General features: G+C 38.8%; 1 protein-coding gene across 3 annotated transcripts in view; it reads left to right on the plus strand.

Moving 5' to 3' along the window:
• Nucleotides 1-20,502, plus strand: part of BICC1 (BicC family RNA binding protein 1) — a 256,510-nt gene that overhangs the window by 70,051 nt on the left and 165,957 nt on the right. For all 3 annotated transcript variants that reach the window (XM_036895091.2, XM_036895092.2, XM_036895090.2), the window contains exon 2: nucleotides 16,516-16,562. In XM_036895091.2, the coding sequence (XP_036750986.2) occupies nucleotides 16,516-16,562 (47 nt within the window). The remainder of the gene's footprint in view (nucleotides 1-16,515; nucleotides 16,563-20,502) is intronic.

A 20,502-nucleotide genomic window follows, 5' to 3' on the forward strand; every position in this document is an offset into this window, starting at 1 on the left:
TTTATTGATCAGATGGTTATTAACGACAATAAAATTCTGTATAGGGGAGTCAATGCTCAATGCACAATCATTAATCCACCCCAAGCCTAATTTTCGTCAGTCTCCAATCTTCTGAGGCATAACAAACAAGTTCTTACATGAAGAACAAATTCTTACATAATGAATAAGTTACATAGTGAACAGTACAAGGGGAGTCATCACAGAAACTTTCGGTTTTGCTCATGCATTATGAACTATAAACAGTCAGTTCAAATATGAATACTCATTTGGTTTTTATACTTGATTTATATGTGGATACCACATTTCTCTCTTTATTATTATTATTTTTAATAAAATGCTGAAGTGGTAGGTAGATACAAGATAAAGGTAGAAAACATAGTTTAGTGTTGTAAGAGAGCAAATGTAGATGATCAGGTGTGTGCCTGTAGACTATGTGTTAATCCAAGCTAGACCAGGGCAATAAAACATCCACGTATGCAGAAGATTTCTCTCAGAACGGGGGGGTGAGGTTCTAAGCCTCACCTCTGTTGATCCCCAATTTCTCACCTGATGACCCCCCTGCGACTGTGCCTGTCTTAGGTTGTTCCTCCCTTGAGGAATCTTACCCGTCTCTGGCTAAGCAGTCATCTTCCGGGGCCATACAGGGAAATGTAAAGTTGGTAAGTGAGAGAGAAGCCTTATTGTTTGAAATGGTTAGCTTTTTATTTCTTTGCATATTTATGCCCTGTAGCTTCTATGCCCAGCATTTGTCTTGAGGTATCTTTACCACTTGGAAGAATTATGATACTTGGTAAATTTGATATGAGGCACGAATTCTATTTAAGGGTTGTAATTAGGAAGGAAGAAGAAAAGCTATAGAAGTAGCAGGCAGCAGAAAACATGGGAAGATTGATTATTTCTTTGACATATCTTCTTGTAGAGTAACTTCAGCATGTATAGGTTTTAAGCTACTACTTAAATTGCGCACACACATTAACATAATAGGAGTATAGTTACATAACCAAAGCATATCTGTAATTACCAGCCATCTCCAGTGAAACCAAGAAAACCAGTTAGGCACCTTAGGTATTTGTGAAAACTTATCTATGATATGGTGGATATTGTCCAACTGAACTTGAACAGTCTAAGAGAAATCAGACAAATTAAAACAACCCATTCCTGGGGAATGTTCACATCCCTTATGTTCTTTTAACAGTAAATAGTCTGTAGTTGTAAGATTTTGGAGCGCTACAATTTGCACTTCTCCTAATTCTTGATTGAGTTCCAACAGTATAGATCCAGTCAAATTTGTTGTTTTACTGTATGCACAGGCCAGCTTAGATATCTCCTTCATTCCCATGGCAAGTCCAGGAGCTGGTGGGATGAGTGCATCTACAGCTGTAGCAGTGCGTGGATCTTTGTTGGGGTTTTTGATGATCATCTTCTGGCATGAGTCTTCCAGAGAGTGCTGATGTTGGAAGTTCTCTTTCATATCGTATCTTAGTTCATTTTCGGGGTAGCCCAATTAGGCTTTGATCTTCTGTATAAACGCAAACAGACCCTTTGCCTACACTTTCATATGCCCTTTATACCCTTGTGTAGAACTCATTGGAGGTTACCACACAGGAACTGCCCTTTTTTTTGTTTGTTTTGTTTTTGGTATCACTAATCTACACTTACATGATGAATATTATGTTTACTAGGCTCTCCCCTATACCAGGTCTCCCCTATAAACCCCTTTACAGTCACTGTCCATCAGCATAGCAAAATGTTGTAGAATCACTACTTGCCTTCTCTGTGTTGTACAGCCCTCCCTTTTCTCCTACCCCCCATGCATGTTAATCTTAATACTCCCCTACTTCTCCCCCCCCTTATCCCTCCCTACCCACCCATCCTCCCCAGTCCCTTTCCCTTTGGTACCTGTTAGTCCATTCTTGAGTTCTGTGATTCTGGTGCTGTTTTGTTCCTTCAGTTTTTCCTTTGTTCTTATATTCCACAGATAAGTGAAATCATTTGGTATTTCTCTTTCTCCGCTTGGCTTGTTTCACTGAGCATAATACCCTCCAGCTCCATCCATGTTGCTGCAAATGGTTGGATTTGCCCTTTTCTTATGGCTGAGTAGTATTCCATTGTGTATATGTACCACATCTTCTTTATCCATTCATCTATCGATGGACATTTAGGTTGCTTCCAATTCTTGGCTATTGTAAATAGTAATACTCACGTTTCTTTTAAAGACGGATGCTTCAGGAAGTGAGTGCATTTTCCTCCTATGTGAAAGCAAGTGGCCTGGGAGTTATACTAGACTTAAAACAAAGATTTCTTTCATGGCAAACCCACTGCCTAACTGAAAGTGCTCGTTTCTCCAGTAAATCTGACTCCACTTACCTGAGCATTTAGGATTCTTACTCATTGTTGTCAATCCCTTGTAGTTTTGTAGGTTCTTCAGATTATCTGTAAGAAAAGAGACAAGTGCCTGGCAGAGGATCCACAGGGAAGAAGAAAGAGTTGTGCAGAGGTGTAGAATATCACTATATGCCCATGTTTAGGAATCAGGGGGAAATACTTTACTTTTAAAAAAGACAGAAGAGAATTTTGCTTTACAGAAACTTTTTATCTTTGGCCACAGGTGCTCACTCTGATTTGAAATAGGCTTTTGCCTTTTCAGACAACAGGTCCTTTCTACTGGTGCACTTGTTTCTTCCCTCAAAGGTCTAAACAGACTCTCCCATTTTGGGAAATAGCTCCTCAGTAGGTACACCTGGTTCCACAGTTTTCGGCTTCACATCTGTTTCACATCCTGTGCTCTGAAGGTCACACACACACACGCACACAGACATGTGCTCTGTCATGCTGTTTTGGGTACCTTGAGTCGTAAGAAGATGGGTGCTGGGTAGGAATCAGCTCAGTGTGGGTGTGACTCAGGGCCTCTTCCCTTGGTGGTGACTGAAAAGCAGATTAATTTTACCTGTCGCATGGTAAAAAGTATGGGGAGTTATGCTTGGCTGGTGGGGATCTTGTAAGATGCAGTGAGAAAACGGTGGTACCAGGTGCTCTGAACATGAGGCACTAAGAGTTATTTTAGACAGGCTGATGTGTCCTCAGGAGTTAAGCTGTGTGCTCTTTGACCCTGCAGGCACCCAGCTTTTCCTAACACGCGCTCTGCCCCTGGGGCTTGTGAAATGAATGAATTGCTCTGAATTCTTCCTGTTCCTAGTCCTGTTCCTAGCCTCTGGCCCCAAGTTGCGTAGGTTTGCTAACTGCATATGAAGTGGCACTTAGTAATGTTTGTCTAGATGAGATGGTGTGATTACTTTTTCTAGAATGTGGGAAAATCTTTGTTTTCTCTCTATACCTGTTATAATTTTACAAATGTGATTTCTAATGTCCTCAACTTCACCTTCCTAGACTGAAAATTTCCATAGAAAACTTTGTTAGAGGAAAAATATCCTTTAATAAGTATCATTCATTGTATTAATTGCCTTAATTTGTACACAGTCTTTAGGTGTTGTGATGAGAAATACATGAAGTATCACATGAGTGGCTGAATATTTTGGTTAAATTGGGATAATACTTGTTGCCCTTTTGTCATTGTTCTTTGTGTTTTTGGTGGGGGTGCTGGTGGAGCAAGTTGGAGACAGATTTTGACTTAATATCTTTAGAGAATAGTCAACTTTCTTCCTAACTGTAAGTCCTTCGATTAATTTAAAAAAATTTTCTCCTTTATTTTCTCTTAATTACCCCTCCTCCTCCACTCCCACTTGAAAAAGTGTTGGATGCAGTACCGGATTAGTGTTAATTGCTTGATCAAGGAGCATTTCTATTTTAAGATTCTGAGACCAGTTTCCTTCCATTTCTGGGGCAGGGGAGTGATGGGTAAGGCTAATTTTTCTTATGGGAATATTTCTTCAAAAATGGTAGCCACCTGATTGTCTCCCAAATAACATTTGAGCTCTAACCAATGCAATTTTTGTTGTCTTTCACAAAATCTAACAGAAGAGGGCTGGGAGGGAACACCTGCACCTCTTTATATTTTGTGATTCATTACATTTTTGGAAGTTCTCTGGGCAAAGATTACTTAAGAATTGCTTGAAGATGCATCTGCTGAAGCTCAGTTATTCTTTCCTAATTGTTGGCTGAGAACAGTTTGCCCCTCCCTTTGCTCATTGACTCTGCACGTGAGCGTGAAGGGGGTCTCTCGCGGTCCATACAGCAGCATTATTTTGAGAGAGTGTCTTGCCTATGGGTTTCAGCCCCGGGCAAGTTCGCTATGGATTCAGTGTGACCAAAGAAAATGACAGCAAAATGTTCTTAGGGTGAAAGGGTTATACCCAACTTTATTTCCAGGTGGCAGGTCAGGCACTAAAATCCTGTTCACTCAGAGCGAGTCTGCATGCAGCAAGCCAGTCTTTGCCTCTGGGCCCCTCTGTCCTCACAGCAGTCCCGCACAGCTGTCCTCTGGGCCCCTCTGTCCGCACAGCAGTCCTGCACAGCCATCCTCCAGGCCTCTCTGCACAGTCGTCCTCTGGGCCTCTCTGCACAGTCATCCCGCAAAGCCATCTTCTGGGCCTCTCTGCACAGTCGTCCCACACAGCTGTCTGTCCTCTGAGCCTCTGTCCTCTGCTCCTCTCTCCTGCAGCCTTGCAGCCCTGCCACTGTGGCATGCCCAGAGCACTGGGCAGAGCTTTTTTTATAGAGTCAACAGCAATGTATTGCCCACAGGTGTGCAGTGAGCTAGTCAACCATGGCCAGGTGAGAATCCTGGCCACAGGAACTCTCATTTTATCCACAGACTCCCAGCCCTTGCTGTTCTAACAGGCATGTAATGTAGCGCCCCATTTTTCAGAATCTTTTTGTTGGCTTGTGATGGTGCTTATAAGAAGTGCTTATTTGGAAGTCCCACAGCTATAGTGTTCTGTTTATAGCCACTAAGTAGGTATAGTTAAGCTGCTGGCATTGTCGAAGGGACTCATTTGTGTGGACTCAGGGCCAGGGAATGGGGAGACAGGCTGTTTCTCAGCATAGTGGGAGAAGCTTGGCAGGACCTACTAGAAGGCAAGCATTCTCGCTGGGATAGACAGTTGAAGAATTTGGGCAAGATGTACCGTTTTGCACATTCATTTTGACTTTGTTAGTTTTAAAATATTTTGGAAATCAGACTTTAGATATGAGCAAATGAAAATTCATTGAATCCTTATTTTTCTCATAAATAATTTAAAAAATAATCAGATCTAATGATAAAATCTCTTAAGTGCTTTTTACTTATATGTATGTGTGTGTTCACACTATTTTGGGGTCATTTTCAGAGTTCTGTAGCTATATCTCCCAAAAATTAGGGAAATAAAGATAATATATAACATAATAATATGCTCTTAGCATACATATTTTGGCCTTTTGATGACTGTCCATAATTTTTTGTTACTGATGTATAGTTTGAATGTCTGTAGTTTTGTGTCATTATTTAAAGAATAATAGTTATAATCATATGGGCCAAATAAACTTATGACCTACTTAAAGATCATGCCACCTTTTCTTTTTTTTTTTAAACTGGATAATATAATCATTTTTTCCTTACTGCATCAAAGCTTTTGCAGATCATCTTTTCAGATGACCTTAATGTTTGAATAAATGCCAGTATTAAATTTCCTTAATTTTTGTATTGCTTTTCTATGATATTGCTCAGTGTAAGTATACTAAAGTTAATATGAAAACGAACTTATTGTGCCAATAATTTTCCCTCTTAAATTTTGGATTATATTCTTAGGACCTTGTCTCCTAGAACTAGAACTACTGGGTCAAGTACATGGAAATCATAGTACTTTTTCTTTATATAAACCAAGTTATTTTCCATAGTGATTGCATGAGTATGCACTTCCACCACTGTGTAATCACTGCATCCTTATTGGTGCTTATCGTATTACAGAATATCAGGGTTGTTATAGTACAATTATAAAAACTATAAAATCTTCACCTGAGTTAAATCTTTATATTCTTTGGGAAAATACACCATTTTTAAGAGGATGGATTAAAGTATTGTGCCTGACCCATTAAAATTCAAGGATTTTTTTTCAAGCCTTTCTAAAGGGTTTAGCAAAATCAGAAGGATACTGTAGAGAATTTTTACACTGTGTATTTCAGAATAGGTGCCTCAAGTGTGAGCATCCAGAACTTGACAGAGCATTGCCAACCGTCATTGCTTCTTTAGAAAGGCTTGAATATTTTGGGACTGGTGAATCATCTAGGCCTAAGACATTGCAGTTTCTTGAGCTTAAGAAAAATGAGTTTAAACTTTCCAAAATAAACAGAGTGCAAAAAGCAGCTGGGGAGATAAAACTGTTTAAGAAAATGAGTACATACAGGCCCACTATGTTAAAGCAGATTCATTTTAATTGTGATAGAACATGACTCCTTAACCTGTTAAAATTCTGGGAATAAGAATAAAGCGGTGACTTAGAATGTGTCCACTGTTTTTGCATCATAAATATACACACATATTTTGTGAAAGGAAACCGAGGTAATGATATCTGTTACAACTTTTATCCTAGGCCAAAGACTATTACCTTAAGATTACACTTTAAATGTTGTTTGAGTTGAAAACCACATTTAAAGGTGGTTTTCTGCTTACTGATGAAAAATGAATTCATGTTAATAATCCAAGGACTTTAAACGGAGTAAATTATAATCATATGTTAGATTTTGATCAGGTTTAACAAAAACAAATGATTCTTTTCAGAGATGAGAATTGATGGTTTAGCCCTCAAAGAGTCTATCTTTTTTCCAACTAAACCTATTGAGAGGAGAGATCTGCTTAATTTCATAAAAGTATGATTTATCAGCAGCAGACTGCTGAGTTTCAGAAATAAGAGCTCCATAAATGTTTTCCTAGGCCTTTTGAGTGAGGATACCTTGATCTGTAGTAACTTGATTATGTGAAGCCACATGTTACAGACAGTTGAATTGTACAGCTGGCTATGGAAGCAGGAGGACCTTTCATGGCCAAAGGTCAGATCTCCTCTGAATGAGTCCTTTGCTTCATTTCTTTTGCATATCTGCACTCATTCCATAAACCTGTAGGTAATAGACTTGGTCCTCTTGAGGGGAAAAATAAGTCCTCCAGGACCACTGGGCACCTGCTAATTATCTTAGCACTTCAGCTAATAATGAGGTGCAGTGTAAGGCAGTCTTGGCTCAATAGACCTTAGTAGAGCAAGTTTAGAAAGGGCTGTGAGTCAGTGACTGCTTCTGTCATCTTTTGTTTAGCCCCAAAAAGTAGCTCCTCTAGGTTGTAATGAATTATGCTAAACACCCAAAGCACTGGCATTGCTTTAATATTTAAGTGAGTTATGTTGTCATATTTAAACCCTTTACCTCTCTCAGAGTAATTCTCTGTAGTCCTGGGGTTAAGATGAAATGTGCAATAGACAGCAGTGGGCAACTGGCTAGAGTTACAGATGTGCAACTTGACTGAGATTTTGGAAATAAAAAGCATCAGTGTCACCATGTGATTCTAGTGGTGTCACAGTGTTTGAGACTTAACTGTGTAAGAATTACCTGGTATTTTTATAATTATGCAGATTCCTGGGCTCCCACAAAGATTAAGATTCAGTGGGATCTGTAGGTGGAGTCCAATTATATGATTTTTTTCATCAGCAGCGCACTCCCCCAGTGTGTCTTCAAGTGGCTATGCCTGTGGTCCCCCATCTAATAAGATGGCCCTTGACCAGTTGGCATGTTTGCTTAAGCACACCTGTCTTGCTTGAGCTAGTGGGAGCATCCAATGAAAAAGATACATTTTGTGATATAGTTAAATTTATTGACAACTTAAAAGAGGATGAAGAGATCAAGTGAGTTATCCATTTGGTAGTTCACTGATAGCATAGAAAGAGAAGTGGCATTGATACATACTATTTGGGAGACCAATGACTGAAGAAAGGACAGTCTTATAAGAAACCTTACCCATATTGCTCAATTAGGGGTATTAGCATGCTGTGGGGGAGTCATTGAGCTGGACTCTGTGACTGCCTTGACCCTGCCCACTAAATGTCTGCACTACTGTCCCCGAACTCCCATCCTGACATGACAGTAACAATCCCCAGCCCGCATATTTCCAAACACTCCTGTGAGGATTGGTGCTTCCCCTGGTGGAGAATCAGTGTGACCCAACTTGAGGTAATCAGGCCCCCAGTCACTGCAGAGCTCCCCTTCCTCTGCTTCCTGGACAAAAGGCTCCTTCCAGGAACAGGTGCTATTTAAATGCTCTGAGGCATATACAAGAGAAACTGAAGTTTTAGACAGACAGAGGTATTCACAGCATTCCCTGCCCGGAATCCCTTTCTCCATCTCCCCAATGTCTGTCCTTTCCCATGTTAAACCATGAGCTCAGAAGCTCTACCATATTCATTCTTTGAATTCCTGTTATCTGTGACTCTTATGTAATGTCAACCTTTTAGAGTCTTGTCATTTTTGTTGCTGATCTCAAAGAGCTAGCAGTTGAGTAAGACTAATTTAGGAGGTCAGAGTTGATGGCTTCCATTTATTAAATGCTTATACAGTGCTTATTTGCATATTTTAGAGGTGAAAACAGAGCTGGAAGGAGGTTAAATCCTTTGCTCAGGATCACACCACTAGTTAAGTGGCAAACCTAGAGTTGAACCCAGGTTTCTTTGACTCCATAACTTTTATCTCCTCTGTGTGCCTCAGGTGCTAAATAAGTTTTGTTTAAATGAATCAATAGAAGACTCTTTTAGCATTAAGATGGCTGGAGTAGATAGAAGTAAGCATATCTTTATGCCCTCCCACCCCTACACACATTTTGGCGGGGAGAATAGCAAAACAGATTGCCCTGTCACAGATTTCTGCATATAATGTGAACTTTAAACATGCCCGGAACACATTTGGTTCTGATTTAAAACAAGTTGGCTTGCCCCTTTGCCATGTTATTACAAACACAAAAGAAATATAAACTTCATTCCATTAAATAACCATCCACATAAACTCTTAAATAGTTTCATGGTTTTGGGCTGGGCCAAAGCTGGATATTAAGGAAATGATTATTAGTGTTATATGTTCTATTCAAACTATTCTAATTCTTTAACCCTCCCACCACCCTTGAAAATACCAGCCAACATTTTTCTTCCTCCCTCAAGGTGTTCCCAAGAGATTAAGACATACAGCTTTGATTTCAGGCGCTGCCTCCTGCTACTGGGAAACAGTCCTTGTTCTCAGCCCTTGATAGCCTGTCACTCTGCTCGCTACTCGAATCTTTTCTATACTTTGGGTAACAGCTAAGTGAGTTGCTGTCCCCTGTTTTAGCATTGTACAATGGAAATATAATTGGAACCACAAATGTAATTTGAAATTTTGTGCTCCCATGAAAAAGAAACAAGAAGGTGAGATTAATTTTAATAAAACTTCCTTTATCCCAATATAAAAAAGGTAGCGTTTCAATCTATAATAAAAAGTTGAGATTTTTACTTTTTCTGTACTAAGTCTCTGAAATCCAGTGTGTTTTTCACTCTTACAGCACATCTGGTTTCAGACTAAGCCTTCAAGTGTTCGGTAGCCGTAGCAGTCACTGGTTACTGCTTTGGACAGGACAGCTCTTTGGGAAGACCAGCTTAAGCTCGCTGTGGCATATTAGGTATTCATAATTCCATTGAACTGTGTAAAATCCAGGAACATCCTTTTGCTTTTGATAGAACTAGAGGAATGTTGATCTTTTTAAGAAATTAAACTAATATTAGGTAAATAATCAAAGTTGTCAAGTAGGCCTTAGGACCCCAGGCCAGATTAAATGGTGCTTCAGGATTTGCTTATGTAAGAAGAAATAGGGTCTGAAAGCAAAACACTTGACATGACATTAAAGTTGGACTGAGATTCCATTGACATATGTTAGGGTCATCAGTCCACAAGGACATCTTCATTGTCATGCCAGTACACTGGAAGTCTGAATAAACTCTTAGCCAAAATTGCTTAAAGAGTTCAAATTTAAAGTTGCTTCTAGCAATGAATAATGCAATTTAGATATTCTCAGATTTGTGTGACTATTTGTTTTCCTGTATTTGGCAGCAGCAGATGCTTTCTAAAACTTAAAAGCTTGTAGATAGAGAATGCTGGCCTTGGTTCGAGTAGCTTGCCGTGCCGAGAGTGTGGCCAGGCCACCACTGTTTTAAGATTGTTCCCAGCACTGGAATACTGGCAGATCTTTACTGCCTCGAGAGGTTGAACATGTGAAAAAAGCCCCTGCAGTCGGCATTTCGAGTAGTCTGCAGAGAACTTAAGTGTTGGAGTTTATGGTTGCAGAGAGGCATCACTGGTCACTACTGACAGCCCAGATCAGGACGCCTCCCAACCCTTGTCATAATTTTTTTCTTTCCTGTTCTGTTGAAAATTTGGCAGGAAATGAAATGAAAAAAGGCTCAAAGGTTGTCTTGGTTTATTGGGGTAGCACAATTAATGGTCCATGCTCTTGGCTCAATTATCAGAGATGATCTGTCTCTTTTCTTTCATGCACTTAGCCATTGAGCCATTCTGGAATGTGGCAGATTAGTAAGGTATTATCTCCTTTATTTCATGTTTCATTTGATGTGACTTTTCAGTAAAAGTGACCTTCTTTTTCAAGTTTATAATGAGAAATGTCTACATGAAATTTTTCTTTTTTTTGGTTCATGCATTTTCAAGAATGTCTGTTTCTGGCTTTTGGCTGGCTAGCTGTTCAATTTGGATGTGAATCACAGAGGTTTTCCAAATATTGGATTCTTAGTATTTTCAGCTGTGAAATTTCTTACTGTAGGCATAAAATTCTCCACTGAGAGTTGCACAAAATGAGTGTTTCAATGTAGAAAGTGCTAGATTAATTAAGTCCTATATGGCTCTATACTTGAATGATTTTATTGACCGTCCACTATTCATGTCTGACTACATTAGTCATCCTGTCTCTTCAGGTAGCTAACCTTTAGACTTTGGCCAGACTGCCTTTGCACTATGGGCTGAAAATGATGTGACAAACTAGTAATAATGAAAGCTTAAGTCACTCAAATAGAAGGATCTCAAATGATTTTTACCTGTTTCTTTTTTTCCCCAAATTATAAAGGAGTTCAAGCGATTTGAAGGCATTATGAAAAACATAAAGGAGAAAAAGTTAAATGACCCAATAATTCCACCACTCAAATAACAATATTTTGTGCTTATCCTTTAAGGCTCTTTTTCTAGCATATTCATTATTTTTATTTATATATGCATACATACATATATACAGAATTGAGATCATTCTGTACATCCTGTTTTATAATCTACATACAAAAACAATTTATTGCACTTTTGAACATGTGAATATTTTTTGACTGCAAAAATGAAACAATATATAAGAAAAAAAGTAAACCAAAGAAACCCATACGTAAATATCCAGCCACTATGCAGATAGGTTACTTATTTTTGTCTTTTTTGTCTTGATTTTTCACAACAGGCCTACATGATTTTTTTTCAGCAGATGAATTTGATTTCACAGTGGACACTGCAATCAGGGAGTTTTAGGAAAGCTAAGGTCTAAGAATCCTCACATGTAAGATATACAACATTTAAATGACACTCTTCACTACTGAAGCTTAAACTTGGAGGTAGTCTTCAGTTGGCTAGAGTATTTGAATGATTTTAATTGAGACTTGAAGAAACTTTAAAAATAGACTTAATGTATCTTGTTTCTTTGATCGATTCTCAGAGCTTTGAGTGCCAGTCTAGAGTGTTAGACATAATTCATGAATGTAAAACGTTGTCCAGGAGCATATAGAAACTGCATCTTCTACATCTGTTGCTGTTTCCTTTTTCGGTAGAATTGGCCAACTTGTCAGGGAAGTTTCCTCAAAACAGTAATATATAGACTAGAATATATGGCATAGATCTTTTAGCATATGGATTCAAGTGATATAATAAGTGAATGTTTAAAATTTTCAGTAAAATATTTTTTGCAGGAGAATAAGACTACCTAAATGGCTGTCTTTCAGCTGACCTTAAGATACAGTAGACTTCTTAGTTGCAACTATACTATACTTGGGTTGCATTTTAGAAAAAAAGGAGTGGGGAAGGAATGAAGTTTTGAAGAATTGATTTGAAGAATTACTTCTCAATTATTTTTATAATTTGAATTTATTTGTTTTGCTCCAGTTTCACAGGGATGGAAAACCCATTGATTTATCACAGGAATATTTAAAGATATTTCATGTTTTAAATATGAAACACATAGACCCTGTGTTTGTAGAGTTAGCTCCATAAAACAGGAGATGTTTCATGGAAAAGCATTGCAGAATGAAAAAGATACTTAAACAAGTTTCCATATGCCCTATGAAGAATTTAAATTTGAACTTTTTTCCCTCTTTAATTCAGTAATTAACTAGGCTTGCCTTGTAGTTTAGGGGGCTGTAATAGTTTAAACCTGTTTCAACTTTTGCTGTTTTTATTGGCTGTGGCTTTTGCCATCCCATATTTCTTGTGAAGCAAAAATATGAAATAAAATATGGCAAAGCATTAGAGAAATTATAATACACATAAAAAATGAATTGTTCAGCTTAAAATATGAAATGCTTTACCTGCACAGTCCATGAAGCCATGTTTCAGTAGTATTGAAGTAATTTATTACTGGAATTCTGTGTCATGAAAATAAAGACAATTGCTTTTATTGGCAGGAATATTCAAGGGTTTTTACAATCAAATGATTACATTTTGGAACATCAGGCAGAAGTCATATTGTAAAGACAGTTAGAAAATGTCTGCTAGGTCATTATATGTGTGTTTATGTTCCTATGGAATAAAAAATGAGGGTGTATAAGTTATAAGAATGTGAAGTAAAGACTCAGTAGAACTGTTATACCACAGGACATAATCAGATTTCAAAGGTCATGGAATGCCATGACATCAAGTATAGGTTGGCTCATTTCATGAGCAACATTTCCCCCTCCAAACATAATGAAAAGAAAACCATTGAGTCAAGATATTATCATACCTCATATTTTTTCTTGCAGTCCAACTCTCAAATGGTCTCCCTATTAACACCCTTTTATTCTTCAGGCTAATAGTAGCTGTCCAGCTTTCATGTAGGGTTAAGAGTAAAATGACTAGCTTTTTAATGCATCGTTCAGAATGAGAACAGCTAAATTAAACTTCTGATAAATTTAAGTTTAACTTGGACAGTTGACTGTGAAAAGATCTTTGGGAAGGTTGTCACTAGAACTGAATTTTAACTTTGGCTTAATCTCCCGAGCTGGATGGTTTTGAATATATGGGCCATTGTTGTAAATTGAGTAAGGGTAGGGCCTTGACTACTTTGATTCGCCAGCACAGAACTTAAGTATTGTGGAATGAAGAGCAAAGTTGTCTTTATTCTTTTCTGGATCTGCAAAATGAACATTTAAAAAGACTTAAGTTTATGTTGAGAAATATTCTGCAAGCCTCTTCCCCCAAACCTCTTACTTCTTCAGAGTTTATATTTTAATACTGAGGATTTAGAGTGAGTTTGAGAATTGAGCTCTTAAATCTGAGCACAGAAGGATCCCTGTCTGGGGGGACAGAATACTTCTGGTGAAATGTTGCTCTTCCTTGATTGGCTTACAGACTCGAAGCTTTCCTTGTTGGGGGTCAGTACAAGTTCTCCAGGAGACCCAGCAACCCAAGAATGGGATGAGGACACTGCCTCCAAAGTGCCAGTGACCGAGACCAACCTTGGTTTGCACCAAGACAACGATCTAAGCAAGAGTCCAGCCCAAGTCTTTTACAGAGTACTTGTGAGCTTGGGAAGTGAACACTTCTCAGGGTTTAGGGGGAAATCAGGTTCAGATTTGGAGTTTCTGATACATAAACTCTTGGAATGAACAAAGCCAAAGATTATTGGTGCCATTTTCAACTTCCTGCCTCCTATTCCTCCTCAAGTCATAAGGTTGCTAAAGGTACAGGTTTCTCATTAAATTTTTTAGATGTTTTGCTGGAACACGGTTAATTATAATTCGGAACTAATGAAGGAGAGTCTTCTCTTTTTATTCATCCAAGGATTGAAAAGTCATTCTATGAAATCTGTTTAGCTGGACTTGGAATGAAGGGACATTTCAAGGTTGTGACATGATGAGTATGTTATGAGCAAAATAAGTGTCCTAAAGAAGTTTCTGTAACAAAATGTAATTGTACCATAAAATTGTTAAACTGATGACTTCTGAATTGTGGGAAAAAGGGATGATTATCTGTCTTGTTTAATAGGCCTTTGAAAATACCTTTGATTCTAACATTTCTTTTCAAAGACATTTCTTCATTGTCAGTAGATTTTTTTCAAATCTGTGTGCCCTGGTATGCAATTTTTATTGCCAAGCAATTTTGTCACCCAGTAGGGCCCCTTAAACTATTTTTAGCTTCTGACACAAAGCAGCCCTAGAGGTGGCTGAGTTGAGGTGTCCCCAAGGCACTTGTTTCTAGGTTTGGGTTGTTAGTTTCAGTGCTGGCCTTTTATCTTGCCTAGGTAGCCTGTCTATCTAGGATCAGCCACATTTGGCAGTTCGTTTAGAAAGGGTGAGCTTTACTTTTTTGTTCAAATTTTCTTTGTATGCTTTTTTAAAAAATAAGCATTAAAACTGATGTATTTCCAAATTAGTGAAAATCATAATTTTAGAGTTAACTACAAAGAATCTGTGGAAATGTGTGGTTCAAATGCTCACACCAACGTCTGTGCTTAGTTCATGCTATTGATGAAATGGTATTTGTGCAAGAAGTAAAGATGGTATTGACATCATCCCTGTGACAGTTCTGGAGGTCCGAATATGAAATGGCTTTTGCTGGGCTCTTTCGTGTCAGCAGGCCTGTGCTCTCTCCAGAGGCTGTAGGGGAGAAGCATTTCCTTGTCTTCCCAGCTCTGAGGGGCCATCTACATCCCTGAATCTGTGGCCTCGTCTTCCAACAAAGTCAGCTGTGGCATCTTCTTTCTCCTCTCTGGCCCTCTCTTTCTGTTGTCACGTACCTCTCTCGCCCTCTGCTTCCATTGTCACATTCAGACCTTACTGCTGCCCTCTTATAAGGACCCCCTGTGATTACCTTGGGGCCCACCTGGCTATCGGGCTACTCTTCCCATCTCAAGGCCTTAAATTAATCACACCTGCAAAATCCCTTTTGCGGTGTAAGGTAACAGTCACAGGCTCTATGAATTAGGACATGAACATCTTCAAGGGGCTGTTACTTAACCTACCACATACAGAGTACAAAGTAAACATTTAAAATTTCTTTTTAGCTCATTTTCATATATTTCCTCAAACTGTCCTTGGATATCACAGAAATATGTACTCCGTGCTCTATTTTTTGGATGTAAAACATTTTATAGTTGATTAAAAATAAACATCGTTACAAAATTATAGATTGTGGATTTAGCTGTGAAATTAAAATTTGTGAAAAAAGAATTCAAATTTTATACACGTTATTTCTTTGAGGGCAGAGAGAATTATTTCTTTGACTTGCGAATACTCAACTGAACAGAATAATCTGCCACACTTCTTGGGTCTTTAACAATTTTACAAGTGCCCTGGGTCCCACCCCTGAACGTGCTGTGTCCGTCGACAGTACTGCCCAGTAGGTGGGCATTTGGGGTCCCACCATCTTCCAGACGGCAGTGTCCAGGAGTCCTGTTGCACCTCACTTCTTTGTGCTGGCCACAGAGTGGCTTCCCTGGTTGACCACTGTTACACACTGAGCCAGAATCTGAGGCGTTTTTGGTGTTCGTCTTGCGAAGGATGGAGTTTGAGGCTAGCCAGCCTAGCAGACAAGATGCTGTTGGCTCTTTGTTCCCCATCTTCTTTTAGTCAAATTGCACACCCCTCTCCACAGATGAAAAAAGTGTTCACAGAGTCCTAAGACTTTTGAACGTAGACAACTGGGTTTGTCCTGTATTCATAGGTTACCACTCAGATACAAAAGTGATTGCTCAAATACAGGAACCTTTATATTAACCTCACATGAAATTTTACTGTTGTCTGTGACCTTCACCATGGTGTTTAAATTCTCACATTGTTTTGTCTCTTTGTAAATGCAAATGAAGGAGTGAATCAGTGTGCGATGGCCACTGCAGTCCAAGTAGATGAGATAGTTGTTGCAAAGTGTAAACCTGAAATAGTGCAGAGTAGGCCTTGTCAGGGGAGCTGCCAGTTGAGAAGGCAACCTCATGCCTGGGCTTGATGACCAGTGGGAAATGCCTAGAGTGCTACAGCTAAGATTACGTTGGTAGTTGAATTTGTTCATATAATTCCTTAACTATGAAAGGTTGGGATTACTTTCACCTATGTGTAAAAAGAGAATTGTGAGTGTGAAATCACCTAAAGATGTATACTTGATTGGATTAGTGTTTTCTTCTTTGCCAGCTTTGCAGCATAGTTGAAGCTGTCAGCAGGCACTGAGCTTTGGGAGAGCAAGACAATCATTTATTTGCTTTTATATTTTCATACCTGAGATTGGAGGGTTGTTTAAATACATAGGCTGAAAAAAATTAACTATTTTAAATGTATACATTTTTATTTACAGCTGCTGCTGAAGGAAAAGGCAAAAGTGGAGAAGACTTTTTTCAGAAGGTAAGTTGCTGTTTATTCCTGCCTTGTTGATCAGTGCAGAGAAAATGTCCCTGTTTCTGTAACTGCACTGAAAATCCATGAAAGTTGCCCTGCTTATGAAGGGGAGGAGATTTTGGTAAGAGAGCTGGAGATGCTCAGGGCAAGGAAAAGATGGGATGCCTTCTCGACTTACTCATTCTAAGGAGGTTCCTTCTGGGCAAATCTGATGCCATTTTTACTGGAGGCAAAGAGGCAGTGAGGGCTACCAGTCACACTGTCCCGATGACCTTTTACTGCTACCTGTATTTCTTCCTTCCCCAGACACCTACTTGACTGGGAGGTGGGGAGGAGTCCGTCACAGCTTTCCTCATTTCCAGTAAGCATGACCATGACTGGGATAATATGATTGAGATGTACCTTTAACTCTGCTTGCTCACAATTGGTAACCATGTTACCAATCTGTCCCTGGCTGTCCCTGAAAGTTCTGAGCCTTAGTGAAGCCAGTCTGGCCAGTCATATATAGCAAAGGGAAATAGAGGGGAACTGATTGAAAACTGATAGGAGAAACTGATGAGCAGTTGATTATTTCTAGTGAGCTCTATTTCAAAATAAATGTTTTATATAAGGGAAGATGCCTATCCTTCCAAAGAAATTGAATCGTTCACATTCTTCTTTCTTTTGTTCATTTGGATTTATTACATTTGTGTTTTTGTTTTTGGGATGCAGAAAGTACATGTGTAGGAACAAATATACAGGTGTTCTAGAATGAAATACAGAAGCAACTATAGAGGAGGTTAAATAATGCTGTAGAGGGTCATCAAGCCCTTGGACAACCCCTAGTGTGAGCAGATGGCTTTTACAAGATTCTTCATTCTTTTGCCTTCTGTGGGATCTACTTTTTTGTGTGTGTGCATGTGGGAACTTCATCATTCATCTGTATTCTCTTCCAAGACTATTAAAAGCAAATATTTTCAGAGCTGATGCTTGCATTGCCATTTCTTCATTCTGAAAATATTTATTTACCACCTGCTGTGTCCTACACACTGGAGAGTCCAAAGTGAGCAGGGCGTAGTTTAGGAGATTAGAAGGGACTTCTTGAGCTATTTAGAAGAGTAGAAGTTAGCCATGTGAAGAGGTAGGCTTGCATGGCTTGGGAGGAGGGCATTCTAAGCAAAGAAACAGACTTAGACGGAGTAGAAGAATTCACGTGGCCTTCACATTTCAAACATTTGGCTTGCACACACCATCTGAGGGGATCATAGTGCATGTTGAGATCAGTATCCTATATGATGAAGTGCCTTGTTTGTATGGGGGGGCACCTTTCCTAAAGGGGTTTAAATTTAAAAAATTCATAAGTGCTATGCTGGCCAAGTAGAATGTGCCACAGTTCTCCACCACTGCTTCAGGCTCATTCTATTGAAGTTTATGTTGCTTGACATTATCTGACATTGGTTACTATTCAATATGTCCCTAATACCTGGGCATTTCAGAATGCCCTGCTGTTACGTGGGGCAGCCTTGCTACAAGGGGAAGAAACAAAAGACAAATAGCAGAAATCACAAATTTGGCTGTGATGGTACAAGTAGATGTGATCTATGGAAGGATTTCTTTTTTTCATTGTTCTTCTTTAACCAGATAGATGTAAAAAGCAGACTGTTCAGATTTGTGTGACTCAGACATTTTAAAAACAGAATCAAAACACAGTGTATGTGGTCATAAAGGACCTTCATTCTTAGAAGATTTGCTAATATTTATCACTCTTCATGGAGCCATATATACATTCCAGCAGTTTAAATGGAAACACATGTTTGAATTGAGGAACATGTGCACGTCCAACAAACCATGAGCTGGCATCGTAGCCTCCGTTCTTGGTCACAGGTTAATGAAGTCTCTGAAGAACTGAATGGGAGTAGTTTTCATTTCCTCATTTTCTTCTTTAATGCAAAAAGAGTACCTTCCTGATAGACAAGTGTCCATAAGGATTCAGATAGTCACCCTGGAAAAAACCTGTGCTTAATGAAAAGCAAACATCCCAAATTCCAGAAGAGTGCTTTTCAGTGTTTTGACAAGACAAAAGTAGACATGGTTTGTCTGCAGTGGAATGAAGCTACAGAGAAGCATTGAATTGTCCTCCAGGAACTTTCTTCTAATATATTCCAATTTCACATAATGATGTTTTGGGGAATGTTTAAACAAGATTTAAACATCAAAACATCAAAAGAACACTTAAGAATAAGAAATAGGCCATATTGCTGGTAATTAGCATCTTTGAAAAAATACTTTCCTTCTTCCAGAGTTAATGCAAATATGAAGGCTCCAAATGCTTATTATTGGAATGTGTTTTGTCCTAGAATGTGACTCTAGGTGTGTATCACAAAGCAAAAGTAAAATCTCTCTTTAGCTGAATTTTAAATTTGACTACTTTTATTGTTTTTAAAGCATCCAAGCCTGGAAAGATACTTTCCCAGCTTCATAGTGGCTCTCCCTAAGGAAGGGATTGGAGGAGGAGTGTGAAACTTTTATGTTCCTTTGTGTTGTTGGGCTTTTTTTCCTTTTAATCTTTAAAATCATAACAATATGATCATACTAAATTTTTCTCAACTGAAAAATTTTAAAACTGAAAACATGAAAGAAAATTAAATTTAAAAATTAAATTAAAAATTATTTAAATTAAAAAATATTTTTAAGGATGAATATATTGCCACCAAGGGTTGAAACTGTAGTTCAACAATTACTAAGATCATTAAATATAGTGTCTCAAATTTGAAGCTGTAATAGTTCATTTACTATTCCCTTAAACTTCTCCAGAGTCACAGTTACTGTTCTTTCAGAGATCTGCTTGTTTTTCTATATACTGTTGCACTGCATGCATTTGAAATGCCTTATTTCCCCTGATACTCTAGTAGGACAAAAGGCTAACCTATTATAAGGGAGAAATCTAATAATATGGTGGCTTAAAGAACAGAGTTCATTATTTTATTTTCATGTAATGTTCTAGGAGAGTTTATCCCTTTGGTGGGTGGCCTTGTTCTTTGCTGTCAGTTAGAGACCCAGATTCCTTCTAAGAAGTAGCTCTGCTGTTCCTTAAAGCATGGACCTCATCTGTATGGTTGAAACATCACCCACCATGTCCAAATGTGAGCTCATGAGAAGGAGGAAAAGTATGAAGAAAACATGCCATGGTTTGAAGGCCCAGGCCTGGTTGTGGCATATGTCACTTCTCACACTCCACTGGGAAAACTCAGTTATTTGCCTTACCTAACTGCAGTAATGGGCAGGGGGAGGAGGAGCACATGGAGGAAAAACTGATTTTGCCAACACGAAAAAATGTGTGTGGTCAACGTGTAATGTCTGTGGTGGTATGCTGTGAGACCTTTTTATCAGCTTGTTAGGGCTGCTGGAACCAAGTACCCCAGGTGGGGTGGTTTAAACAACCGAAACTGGTTGTTGTACAGTCCTGGAAGTGCAAGTCCAAGATCAAGGTGTCCATAGGGTTCCTCTGAAGGCTGGGAGGGAGGATCTGGTCCCTGCCTCTTTCCCAACCTCTGCTGGTTTGCTTGCCATCTTTGGTGTTCCTTAGGTTTCAGAAGCATCATCCCAGTTCCTGTCTCCATCCTCACACGTCATTCTCCGTATGTGTGTCTCTGTGTCTCAATTTCCTCTTTTTATAAGGACACCAGTCATATTGGATTGGGGCTCACCCTATTGGTCTCATCTTACCATTTACATCTCCAATGATCTTGTTTCCAGATAAGGTCATAGTCTGAGGTACTGAGGGTTAGGACTTCAGCATGAATTTGTGGGGGCACAACTCCATGTATGAATACCTTTTAATGGAGGAAATGATTCTGCAGAAAAATTTGCTATAATGAGAAAAACTCTACATGTTAACACATTTTGATACTCAATTTGATCTATAGATTTTAATTGCCTAGTCATTTATACTGTTTGTTTTTTTCTT

Source organism: Manis pentadactyla, chromosome 8 (assembly GCF_030020395.1).
Source record: "Manis pentadactyla isolate mManPen7 chromosome 8, mManPen7.hap1, whole genome shotgun sequence".
In the NCBI taxonomy this organism is placed as follows: Eukaryota; Metazoa; Chordata; class Mammalia; order Pholidota; family Manidae; genus Manis; species Manis pentadactyla.